This window comes from Oryx dammah, unplaced genomic scaffold (genome assembly GCF_014754425.2).
Source record: "Oryx dammah isolate SB20612 unplaced genomic scaffold, SCBI_Odam_1.1 HiC_scaffold_11229, whole genome shotgun sequence".
Lineage (NCBI taxonomy): Eukaryota > Metazoa > Chordata > Mammalia > Artiodactyla > Bovidae > Oryx > Oryx dammah.
Genome location: NW_024080622.1, coordinates 3,980,308 through 3,994,024, shown reverse-complemented (window position 1 = coordinate 3,994,024; position 13,717 = coordinate 3,980,308). Strand labels below are relative to the sequence as shown.

Genomic DNA, 13,717 nt, shown 5'->3' with positions numbered 1-13,717 from the left:
CCATGTACCACACCTTATCCCCATGTACCACACCTTATCCCCATGTACCACAACTAAACTTGCAAGAGAAAACTGTTACCTTGTTGCAAACATTGCTCTCAGGGATGAGAAAGTTGCTGCATCTTCTTTCAAAGCCTTCAGTTCATTTCTAAGTTTTGTCATAGTTTCAGTCACCATTGCTTTTTCATTTTCATATTTGTTCTTGAGATTAGCTAATGCCACCTCAGCTGTCTAAAGCAGAAAAATGATAGGGCTTACAATTTTCATATCAGGAAAATCTATCATATATATTTCTTCATGCTGGGTCTATTTCTTTCATAAATAAAAAGTAAAATTGTCTAGGTTGAATTTAATATAAACATATGAATTTCATATAAACATACTTTGGACATAGGGCAATTTTTTATGTCAAAACATAAATATCAATCTATAATATGGATAAATTGCCCTAGAAGCCAGCTGTGAACCAGAGTCATTATCAGTGACTAAGGGAAAGATATATAATAGTTTAGTAAATATTTAATGCAGATTATTGAGAATATCAGATTTTCAGATATGAATGAATCAAAATGAAACTTTATATAAGAAGGATTTTATCAAGAAGTTAGGGAAGGAAGAAGCACATCCTCCAAATGAAATACAAGAGAACTCAAATATTCTTGTGTCATCTGTGTGCAGTGGATCTGAAACATAATAGAATAAAAGGCACAAGTCATTGCGATTTATAACATGAGTATGACAAACTATAAATCTGTATTATATATTTAAGGAAAAGAATTAACAAAGAATCAATTCTTTCCTACATCTTAGTATATAACTTCTTTACTAAATTACAGTCAAATTCTTTTTCACAATCTTCATAGAAGCAGATATATATATATATATGCGTGTGCATGCTCAGTTTCTCCGTCATGTCCAACTCTTTGTGATCTCATGGGCTGTAGCCCTCCAGGCTCCTCTGTCCATGGAATTCTCTAGGCAAGAGTGGGTTGCCATTTCCTACTCTAGCTATATATACATATATATATATATATATATATATATGTAAAATTGGATGTGCTACCCAAGCAAGCACCACAATATTGAATGAATTAAAATATTTGTTTGAATTTGGGCATGTTTAAAGTTATTGGAATTAAGAGGGTTTCTAAGTGAGAACTAGCCTGACACAGAGTATGAAATAAAAACAAACAAACAAAAAATGCTGGCTAAATCAATGTATGAAATCAATGTACATTTAGGGACTGCCTGTTTGAAGCATAGCCTCCATGGTATTCATACTGAAGCCAAACTAGAAACACACCATTTTTACAAACTACTAACTACAGTTTTTCAGAGTATGTAAAATATTCAATGCTAATGAGAAAAGCCCATCACTAATGAAAAAACCCACTAGTAACAGGATTTCCCAGAAAGACTACCATGGTTTCTTAACATTTCTTTTCATGCTTCAAGTGGATAGCTTCAACTTTCTTATACAAAGTGCCAATCCATCCATAGAGATAGATTCTTTTTTAAATTAAAACAATGTTGGGATAGCCATGTAGTTGGTTAATGTTTTTATTCTAAAGTCACAACTTAATTGCTTTAAAAATTTTTATTGTTAACATAACAATAATTTTGATAGAATTTAACTTTAGATTAAAAGAAGTTACTCATAAAATACTTCAATATGTTCTGTAGTGCTGTAACTCAGTGGAATCTTTAGAAACATTATAGATTCAGAAAGTTATCCATAATGCAGAAATCAATCTGGGGAAAATGGGAGCTGTTTAAATTTTTTAAAAATTTACACACAAAATCATTAAGAACAGAGTGAAGTTGTGAAAATGTAGATGTAACGAGTTTGTAAGCATGTGGAAGCACGTGGTCAGTTATCTAAGAAGAGAAGAGAAGAAAGTGACGGTAGAGCAAGATCTGAAATAGAAGTACAAAGTCATTTATTATTTGTGAAAAATGCCCCCAAAGGACTCAGCATCGTTTGTAGATTTTTGTTCACAAGACTGCACAAAGCTTTTTTGGAATTAAGGAAGTCTAAGACCCATTAGCAGACTTGCTGACATCAGCAATTACCACATTCTCCTGAAGTTTATTTTTTAAATAAAAAAATCTTGTTTCTAGCCACAGAGATCTAGATCTGGGATTCATCAGTTAATTTCTTTGCAATGTTCCCATAAATTGGATTATAGTATATCTAATATCAAACTGTAATTATCTGTTCAACTCTGACATCCCCATAAGTCTGTGAATCCTTTCCTGGAAGGCAGGGACCATGTACTGGCCTTTTTTGAATCTTCGGCCTTCATCATAGCGTAGTAGTATACAGAGGGTCCTTTCTAAACATTTACTTATTTCATCAGAAGACACTGTGCTTACAAAAAACCCTAAGATATATGAAAAGAGTTATAAAGAATGCAGAACACTGAATAAAAACAGGATTCTCTTTTTTTCCTCTATGACAGAATTCTTAGCTTAGCCTTAACGATAAACACTCCACAATGTCTAAATATAGTGGATGTCCTCTGTAGATACCTCAGCCATTCATGGCACACAGCATCACAGCAATAGCCCTAACATCATTAAAATGTAAACTAAAGGCATGGCTAGAAATGTGTTTACATTTAATTTACTTAGGCCATATGGGATGTGACACTAATGTAATGCAAATGGTACCACACACCACCGTGAAAATTAAAATTCACCCAGAAATGCTTTGCACTGCTCTTAATTCCTACAGCACTGTTTACACCACTCTAAAGTGCTTGATGATTGATTGGTCCTATCTTGTAAACAGTTACAGGCATATACTGAAATTCTACTAGATTACTAGTCAGTTATTTTTGCATCCCTACTTACTAACTGCCATGAAATATGCAATTAGTGAATGCTTATTGACAAATTCTCTTGGTTGATCAATCATACTTAGCTATATATCTATGTCAGTTAAACATTTCAACACTTGTATTATAGACCTCCAAATTATACCCACAGGTTTATGGTAACTGAAGATAAAGAGGGTAGAAAGCTTCATTGTAGATACCCATTTAAATGCAAACGGAAAAGGGCATCTGAATCTGAAATTAGCTTTCACTTTCCAACACTGCTGCTGCTACTGCTGCTAAGTCGCTGCAATCGTGTCTGACTCTGTGCGACCCCACAGACGGCAGCCCATCAGGCTCCACCGTCCCTGGGATTCTCCAGGCAAGAACACTGGAGTGGGTTGCCATTTCCTTCTCCATTCCAACACTAGTATTGCTTACATTTGCAAGAAGGTATTTGATGCTTTGTTGCTTTTCTTTATTGATATTCTTTATTCACCACTCTTTTCAAAGGTGTTTGTCAAGTCTCACTTTCCAGAGAAACTAGACGGAGGTTAAAAATATCTTCCCACCTGTATTTCACAGCACTGTCACTCAGGTAAAGTTTGAGGGAAAAACACAAATGCAGACATCAAAGAGATCTAGGAGTTGGTAGAACCATGTGGTGGCATTCCTGCTTATGCCCTAAGGACAAGATCTATGATTAGGAATTTTTTTCTACTGTTTAAGCTGTGACTCAGGTGAATTAACATTCCAAGTGGACCTAAATTTCAGATAAGTGGTCACTGACAGAGTTAGTGCATAATTTATTTTCTCTCTCTGCCTCTCTCTCTGCTCCAACTGCCTACCAGAGAGCCTTGCCAGCCTATTCTGCATCCCTCCATCTCCCTTTTCTACACTCAATGATTGCTGGGCTCCAGGTAAGTACCGCTGGGACTCCCTTTCTACATATGCACCTGGATTTTCTCGGTTCCTGCTTTAAATTCCTCACTTCTACGTAAGTAAGGCATAGCTACTCTCCTGTCTCATCCATTCACGCACTTCAAGGAAACTATTACGTTCCAATCTGGCTCTGATCACAGTTCATTTTATTTTTCTGCTGACCGGGAATCTGAACTCTCATCCTGATGGTGTTAGTCACTTAGTCGTATCCGACTCTTTGTGACCCCATGGACTGTAGCCCTCCAGGCTCTTCTGTCCATGGAATTCTCCAGGCAAGAACACAGGAGTGTGTTGCCATTTCCTTCTCCTATCCTGATGGTAGTGGACACTAAAAACATTCAGGCATAAACTAAAGTGTTGGCTAGCATAGCTCATCAGTAGAATGAGATCACCTGTTTGTTGGCTTTCAGCACCGCTCTCAGTGTGGCGATCTGCTCCCGTTTGGTGCTCAGTAGGGACTTGAGCTTGAGGATCTCTTCCATTAGGGCTTCCTTGTCTTTATCGATCATGGGGGCCAGCTCCCGTGCTGCAGCTCTTTGACGAGACAGTTGCAAGGACCGGTCCACAGCTTTCTGCAGATGTTTGATTTGGTCCCGGATTATGGCATTAAGGTTGTAGATATTCATTGGCTCTTTGCGAATGTCACTTGTATCTAATACTGGAGATGATGGTGGGGCAGTAATAACAGGAGAGACGGTGGGGGTCTTAGTTGGACTTGGTTCTTTGCTGGCCTCTGTGTTTTCTTTGGAAACTGGTTCAGGTGAGGTCCTTGTTTCTACCGGGGATGACACACCCCGCCTGACCAACCGTGGAGACAAAAGTCCCCTGGGATCATCGGGGCCTTTCAGGCTGCCACTACGGGTGACTCTACTTTGCCTGTAGTAGTCCAACATGACCCTGTTAGGGGTTTCATTATTACACAGACATACATGATGGTAAAGCTGAGCAAGCTCCTCACTAAATGTCACCAATTCATCCTGGGCTGTATTAAGGGTATTGTGATTTTCATTGGCTATGCTGGTCATCTTTTGCAACTCATTCTCCATGTGGGCCATCTTCTCTCCACTCTCCTTGGTGGTCTTCTCAAGGCTTGTAACCTGCTCATCATACATTTGGATCTTACTCTCATACTTGGCCTTCTCTTCAGTATAGTTTTCTATAGATTTATTATATTTCTCCTTTAAGGCCTTAATTTCAGCTTTCAAATCGATCACCTCAGTTACTGCCACCCTGTATTTGCATTCAAGGATCTCTAAGCCATTGATGTCCACCTCATAGTCATGGGCCTCCTCCCCCGAGTCCCGGCCCTTTTCCCCATCTAGCTCCTTGAGCTCCTTGCTGCTCTGTAGGCCCCTCATGGCATTAACATGCTCCGTGAGCCGGTGCACCCGTTCATGCTGCTCCGTCAGTGCCCCTTTGGTGTGTTCCAGCTGTGTCTGTGACTCCTGGAGATTGGCCAGAAGAATGGCCTTTTCCCGTTCTACCTGCAATGGTAAAAGAAAGTCTTTGAGTGACTTCAAGGCAATGCCAGTGATGAACTTGACCTATTCACATTTGGACATATACACATTTTAAAAATGCAGAAGAGACAATATTCCCATTACTACAAATTGAATTGGAGTGTGTTTTCTTATTTCAGTTCTGGTAGGTCAATCAATCAAAAGGTACATCATTCCAAAAGAATTATGCTCTGTATATTTACCTATCCAAATTCTTATGTCTTATATACAAGTAAATCTGGGTAAGTTTCAGTTTGATAATCTATAAAATGAGCATAACAATCCTTGTCTCCTAGGGACGTTTGGGTGATTCAGTGAGACAGTGAACTTAAAGATCAAGGTATTATAATGCTGGGCTTCCCTGATGACTCAGTGGTAAAGAATCCATCTGCCATTGCAGGAGACATGGGTTCTATTCCTGGGTCAGGAAGATCCCCTGGAGAAGGAAATGGCAACCCATCTCAGTATTCTTGTCTGGGAAATCCCATGGACAGGGGAGTCTGGTGGGCGTCAGTCCCTGGCATCACAAAGAATTGGACACCACTTGGTGACTAAAAAACCACAACAATAATTATAACGTTAGATCTTATTAACATTTGGGTAACTGTGGTCCAGTTCCCATACCTAAATGGTTCTACATGACAAACACATTTATTTTACAAATTTGTATTTGTATATGCAAAAATAATTCATCTCAGAGTTAGGATATATTTGAATACAAATCCTCTTAGCTGGGTTTCATTAGATACCACAGACTGTATTGGTATATAGCTGAAGATGAACTGATTTAGTCAGACTACTAAGCAATAATTTCAAGTGAAAATCCATATGGTATTTGATGAAAAGTCAAGACATTTGAATTTTTGATGATAAAAGAGACGGAAAATCTCAATTGTTGGTATTGTATACAATCTCAATGAAATGGATTGTTTCAGGAGCTTGGCACCTCCAGAAAATATCAGATAGAACACTGTCTCTGTCATATATATATGCTCCACATACAGTACTAATTTCCACACTTAATATATTTCTGGTGGGATCTTTTGAATAGGGAATGATATCCAAATTTTATACACACATACACACACACGTGTGTGTGTATATTTTTTCTGGACAATAAGGTTGCTCTACCCTCCTCCAAAAAAAAGATAACTAAATTGTGGATAATTTGGTATAACTCTGGCATTACATTTTCACTCAGCCATTGAGGCTTGAAGTACTATTGAGGCTTGAAGTACCAAACTGTATTTGAATTTCAGAGAGCAGAGTTTAAACTATTTGAAATACACTGTGCTTTGAATTATTAAATGCAAAGCACTTTAAAGTTTAAAATTACTATTCATTTTAATTGTATATTTTAATCTCCATTTGTGAAGAACTTATTCAAGAGAGACTTGCTGAGTTAATTATAGTCTTCTATAATTATATATATAAATAATATATAATCTGCAGTGACTAAGAACATTTGCTTTATTTCTCTTCCTAAAATCTCTATCTTCTATCTGAAACTGAAGATTTTATTTTGTGTAGTAGGGCTGGTTGTTTTGCCAGAAAACCTGAATGAGTAATTTTTTGGCCACATGGCATGCAGGACCTTAGTTCCCTGACTAGGGATTGAACCTGTGTATCCTACAGTGGAAGCACACAGCCCTAACCACTGGACCACCAGGGAAGTCCCATCCCATAGAAATTATTTTTAATTTCACTGAGTGTTTACTTTTAAATAAACACATTAACATGTATCGAGTACTGATAAATTCTTTTGTGAAGGAACAAAAGAAAAGACAGCGGAATTTGCTCATTAATATTAGGACTTTCACAGGAAGAGAAATAAAAGCTGTTCTATGAGTGATTAATTTCCATAAAGTCTTTATCCTGGTTATCTGACTCTCGATTTGACACCTGAATGACTGGTGTGATTTTTGTAATGGGATACATAGTAAGGGCTTCCCAGATGTGGTAAAGAACCTGCCTGTCAATGCAAAAGACAGAAGAGACTTGGGTTCAATCCCTGGATTGGGACGATCCCCTGGAGGAGGTCATAGCAACACATTCCAGTATTCTTGCCTGGAGAATCCCATTCCTGAGGAGCCTGGCGGGCTATGGTCCATAGGGTCACAAAGAGTTGGACATGACTGAAGCGACTTAGCACACAAATAGTACAAGTATCCAAAACAGAATTCAGAAATAAATAATTTATTCTTCTCTGCTTGAAGTGAAGCAACCCTGGCAAATCGGTGCCCTGAGAAACAAGAGCATGAGAGCTATGAAAACAGATCAGCCCAGAACCAAGAAGCGTGAGGAGAGGGAATCTAGTAGTTGGGAAAGGAGGCAATATATTTTGGACAGTGTGGTGAGACGGAATCTCCTCCTCTCTCTTTCTGTCTCTCTCTCTCACACACACACTCACACACATGTATATGCAAGTTAGTAAGCTGGACAAAGACTCAAAAAAAAAAAAAGGGTGGGGGGAGGGGAGGGACTTTCTCAAGTCATTCTAAAAGCCAGTATTACTCTGATACCAAAACCAGACAAAAGAAAACCCCAGGCCAGTGTCTCTTATGAATACAGACACAAAAATCTTGAACAAAATACTTGCAAACTGAATCCAGCAACATATAAAAAAGGGCTAGAAAACATGACCAAGTGGGGTTCTTTTTGGTGTAATGAGACTGCACAATTGTGTGATTTACTAAAAAACACTGAATTATACTCTTTAAATGGGTGGACTGTGTGAATAATTACCATAAAGCAGTTCTTAAAAAAAAACTGTATAGACTCATCCCTTGTTGTTCAATCATGGATGATTTTATTATGTTTATTGGTGGATGGTTTAAAAAAAAGTAAGACTTCTGAGGAATATGTTTGCCTACAGCTTATTAAAGGTAGTCTTTAACTGTAAAGTTGATAATAGTTTGACAACTGAAGCTGTCAACTTTGTCCTAGGAAACTGTATTTGTCACATTATGTTTTAAAAACCAGGAACTGACCCATCTTGTCTTAATTAATTTCATCTCATCAATATTCTGTGAGTCTTTGTTAAACACAGATAATTGATTGGTTTGCCTCTCTTTCTGTGTAGCAACTCCACTTCCAAGGCTTTTGACTTTGAGCAAATGACATAATATATTTGTGCCTCAGTTTCCCTGTCTGTAAAATGGGGATAACACCATATACCTCTTAGCTGTTATAAACACCCACCAATAAAGCACACATACATAAATGGCTTTGAACTCTTTGGAGACATACATAAAATTTCCATTACTATAGGAAAAATTAAAATTACCTTTAACAACCTGTATCTGAACACAATATGAATCGTGATTTCTTCCACATCCAGAAGGAAACAACAAAACTTATTAATTTCAGTTTTACAGAAATATTACTGTTTTCTCACATCACACGTGAAATTACATAGCTAGAATGATATTGAAGAAAACAATCCAGAGAGTTTCTCCTGTTTAGTCTGACTCTGTGTGATATGAAGTTGAGTTGAGTTGAGTTGAGTTCAGTTCATTTGCTCAGTCGTGTCCTACTCTTTGCGACCCCATGGACTGCAGCATGCCAGGCTGCATGAACAGAAGTTCACAGTGAACAGAGGTTATTTATCAAAGGTACAAATTTTAGCACAAGCATAGAGACTCCTTTAATAGATTATATTATTTAGTGTTCCTGGGCAGGATCTACTTATTTTCATTCTAATAAAATGAATTAAGCTACTTGTCACTGGGAATTATATCATACTCTATTTGATATAATTGAGTTTTGACAGTGATCCAATTCTGGGAGTATAGGTTTTTGTATTTATTATTACTGTTTCCCAGCAGATGGCAGTATGATATCTTGGAAAAAAAATAAAAAGGTCCACTTCCTCAAGATATAATACTGCCATCTCCATCTGCAGGGAAATGGTAATTATAAATATAATCTCCCCCACCTGCCCCCAGCCCTCACCATTTCCAAGCAAGGTATCATAGAGACTAGTGATGGGGGCTAATTTATTACCTTCCCCTTTGTAAATGCACCTCAGAGAAGTGAAGCAATTCACCCAACATTCCTGATACCCACAGCTGAAACATAGGTTTTTTTTTTTTTTTTCTTTTCAGAAAGAAGTTAAGGAAATACTCTTAGATGGGAAAACAATTTATATGCACAGATGGAATCTTATAAGTTAAGAAAAAGATGATAGGCTTTGACTCAGGCCTGCTGTTTTCAAAGGGTTTCTTTAACCCTAAGAAAGAAAATCTTAAAAGCTGCATATTCCTTGGTAGAGGGTGTTACATCCCTGTCTCTGCCCTTCTACAAATGAAATTAAATTTGTTTTTCACTTGGAATCTGTTTTCACTTTAATTATTAGACCAGCCAAAGAACCTAGAAAGGAAGAGGGGAAATCTTTTCCATCTCTACACTTTCTACAGTCAGAATATTTAATTTCAAAACACATCTGACCCCAAGGGTTTCAGATGGCCTTAGTGAAAGTGCATTTTATTGCCTCCTCTGAATGTCCAAAACAATGATACTGACGCAGTATGTGTTACAAGGGGCTGAGAAATGGAATATTTCCTGCCATATCAAGAACCAAAGATGTCACAGCCATCAGCGATTGTACCCACAACTCAGATGAACTGGTGAGCCCTGAGGGAACTCAGGAAGGAAAGAATACCTGCTATCTAGCAGCCATCAGACTGCAGCCACTTCCAACAGTGAACCCTGAGAAAAGTCAGAATGTGAAAGCAGAGGGTACCGGCCCCAGACAGCTGAGGTGCATATCAAAGGAATGATTTCAGTGAGCCCAGACTCTTGCATCTTCCCTTACATGGAAAAGTGCTAAATTCCTTGACATATCTGGTTTTCCTTTAATCAACAATAATCTTTTGACATTCAGACCATTTGCCCTTTGTTGCAAAACTTCTGTATAACTTGGCTCATTCCCTTGCCTCTTCAGAGCAGTTCTCTCAGGGTTACCTTTAATGATGCTTCCCAGGCTTGAAGTCCTAAAAATTGTTGCTGTATAAAACATAACTCTCAACTTTTGAGGGGCTCAGTTGGTAAAGAATTTGCCTGTAATGAGGGAGACCTGGGTTTGATTCCTGGATTGGGAAGATCCCCTGGAGAAGGGAAAGGCTACCCACTCCAGTATTCTGGCCTAGAGAAGTCCATGGACTGTATAGTCCCTAGGGTCGCAAAGAGTGGCATGACTGAGCAAATTTTACTTCCTTTACTAAGTGTTATTAGAATTGCCATTTTATTTTCAAGGCTTATTCACATCAGTGCCAACTGCAATAACTTCTAGGTAATGTCTACTGTAATGTTTATATAATTTACAGGAATTAAACACAAAGAAACACACAGCTAAGGAAAAGTTCAGATTATAAAGAAATTATGCAAGAGAGTATACGTTCTGCTATACTTGTATTCAACAGTTCAAATGAGATAAGTTCTTACAAAAAATGCTGATTACAAGAAAAACAGGTGTTCACTTTACTTACAACAAAATTAGAAGTTAGTGTTCCTAGTGTGAGACTGGAAGCTTCAAATTCAGTCCTGTGTTAAGCCTGGCTTTTTAACTAAATTAGAAGCATACTTTGGGAATAAAAGGCCCTATGCATGTCCTCTACAGCTTAACAAATTGGCACAACAATTAAGCGCCCATGAAAGATTCAAAGGTACAAAGTTTTCTCATATCCTAAAGAATAGTTTACCCAGCCAAGTTTTTTCTCACTCTAACTTCTTGCTGAATGAAAATCTCTTTTCAGACTGTCTCATACTCTGAATTTTAGCTGTCACCTTTCTGTATTCCTACCAGTGACGACATTACTCCCATATGAGATTACAATCCTTGAGCTAATCACCCAATAGTAACAGTTAATAATAATAATAGTTAAATAAATGGAGTGGTTAACAAATTAAAGACACTGTGGAGTTGAAATAGTGATAATAGTTCATAATTATTGAGCATTTATCATGTGTTTGGCTTTGTTCTAAGCACTCTATGTACATTAATTCATAAATTCATGACACTTTGAGGAAAGTAAAATGTGTCCCAATTTTATGGGAGAAAAAGCTGCCCTTTTAAGAATGACTCTCAACGAGAGGCTGACCCTTGGGACATCTGAAAAGTGTGGGACTTTTTGGTCAGTACATCTATGAGGAGAGGTAACTACATTTAATGGTTGGGAGCAGAGATGCTAAACCTCCTGTAAATCGTCAGCCAGGCTCAGACAATGAGGAACTACCCCATCACAAAAGCTGCAAGGTGGTTCCCACTGAGAACCACTCTCTTACTGAGAACTTGTTCTCCATCATTTTTTTTTATTAAACTATTCTTCTCTTTTGGACTTTTGTATTTCCCAGCTCAGATGATATTTAGTATTACATAAAACTGAGAACAACTCTGAGCTTTCAACCAAATAGGTGATCTAGTTGAAAACTTTCAAGCTCTTTTACACATAAAACCCCTACTTCCTTATATATTTTACACACTATCACCAAAATAAAGAGAAGCAAAAGCTTCCATTCAGTAACCTTTCATCCTAAAGCAACAAACATGATAGTTTCAGAAAAATTTTACATTAATTCTATTCAGCTTGAGGGCGTACATTCTTATAAATACATGTCACATAAAGTTTTTTTTACAAGGAAATATGTTTTTTTATTCACTTGCATATATTACTGTAAACTAATAGAAAAGTATTAACTACACAGAACTGGACTTTGCAGCCAATTAAACCTTTAAGAAATTAATTTTCTTCCAGTGTCCATATTTTCTTACCTTGATTGAAATTGAACACTGAGAAAACAAATTTTCACTAATTATCTTTCAGCGGCTAAAAGCACTGGGCAGGTAAAGTTAAAAGTAAAAGGATATGTTAACTCTTGATATAGTATTAAAAATGAGTCTATCATATTAATTTCATTGGTTCTCTAGTCTCATTTCTTTCTGCTAACTACATTTTCAGTCATCATTTCTATAGATGCAGAAAATTATAAGCCCTGTTTGCTATAAAAATAAGTGATTGCCAGAGTCTTAAGGCCTCTAAAAATCAGCTTTATGCAAAGAACCTTGTCAGGATAACAGACTGAAGAATAAGTCTTAAACTCATCACCTGATCATCAAAAAAGCAAGAGAGTTCCAGAAAAAAATCTATTTCTGCTTTATTGACTATGCCAAAGCCTTTGACTGTGTGGATCACAATAAACTGTGGAAAATTCTGAAAGAGATGGGAATACCAGACCACCTAACCTGCCTCTTGAGAAATCTGTATGCAGGTCAGGAAGCAACAGTTAGAACTGGACATGGAACAACAGACTGGTTCCAAATAGGAAAAGGAGTACGTCAAGGCTGTAAATTGTCACCCTGCTTATTTAACTTATTATGCAGAGTACATCATGAGAAATGCCGGGCTGGATGAGGAACGAGCTGGAATCAAGATTGCTGGGAGAAATATCACTAACCTCAGATATGCAGATGACACCACCCTTATTGCAGAAAGTGAAGAAGAACTAAAGAGCCTCTTGATGAAAGTGAAAGAGGAGAATGAAAAAGTTGGCTTAAAGCTCAACATTCAGAAAACAATCATGGCATCTGGTCCCATCACTTCATGGGAAATAGATGGGGAAACAAGAAAACAGTGTCAGACTTTATTTTGGGGGGCTCCAAAATCACTGCAGATGGTGATTGCAGCCATGAAATTAAAAGACGCTTACTCCTTGGAAGGAAAGTTATGACCAACCTAGACAGCATATTAAAGAGCAGAGACATTACTTTGCCGACTAAGGTCTGTCTAGTCAAGGCTATGGTTTTTCCTGTGGTCATGTATGGATGTGAGAGTTGGACTATAAAGAATGCTGAGCACTAAGAATTGATGCTTTTGAACTATGGTGTTGGAGAAGACTCTTGAGAGTCCCTTGGACTGCAAGGAGATCCAACCAGTCAATCCTAAAGGAAATCAATCCTGAATATTCACTGGAAAGACTGATGCTTAAGTTAACACTCCAATACTTTGGCCACCTGATGTGAAGAGCTGGCTCATTTGAAAAGACCCTGATGGTGGGAAAGATTGAAGGTGGGAAGAGAAGGGGATGACAGAGGATGAGATGGTGGGATGGCATCATGGACTCAATGGACATGAGTTTGAGTAAACTCTGGAAGTTGGTGATGGACAGGGACGCCTGGCGTGCTGTGGTCCATGGGGTAGCAAAGAGTCGGACATGACTGAGTGACTGAACTGAACTGAACTGAACTGAATCACCTGACAAGCTTGTTGAACTGGATTCCTGGCTCAGTAGATCTGTGAAGAGCCCAACAATTGTCTCCTAAAAAGCCCCCACATGATGGTGGCTGTGGTGATGCTGTTCCTCAGACAGCATTTCCATTATCACAGGATTAAGGTATGATCGGGAGGCAAAACTCTACACTATTAACAGAAAGCCATTTCACAGAGACATAAGCTTAAA

At 37.9% G+C, this 13,717-nt stretch overlaps 1 protein-coding gene across 4 annotated transcripts in view; it reads right to left on the bottom strand.

Annotated features, from left to right (window-relative positions):
- LOC120861156 (protein bicaudal D homolog 1) overlaps nt 1–13,717 on the bottom strand; it is a 252,396-nt gene that overhangs the window by 41,623 nt on the left and 197,056 nt on the right. For all 4 annotated transcript variants that reach the window (XM_040236802.1, XM_040236803.1, XM_040236804.1 and 1 more), the window contains exons 5-6: nt 4,154–5,245; nt 80–231 (exon numbers count right to left, since the gene is read on the bottom strand). In XM_040236802.1, the coding sequence (XP_040092736.1) occupies nt 80–231; nt 4,154–5,245 (1,244 nt within the window). The remainder of the gene's footprint in view (nt 1–79; nt 232–4,153; nt 5,246–13,717) is intronic.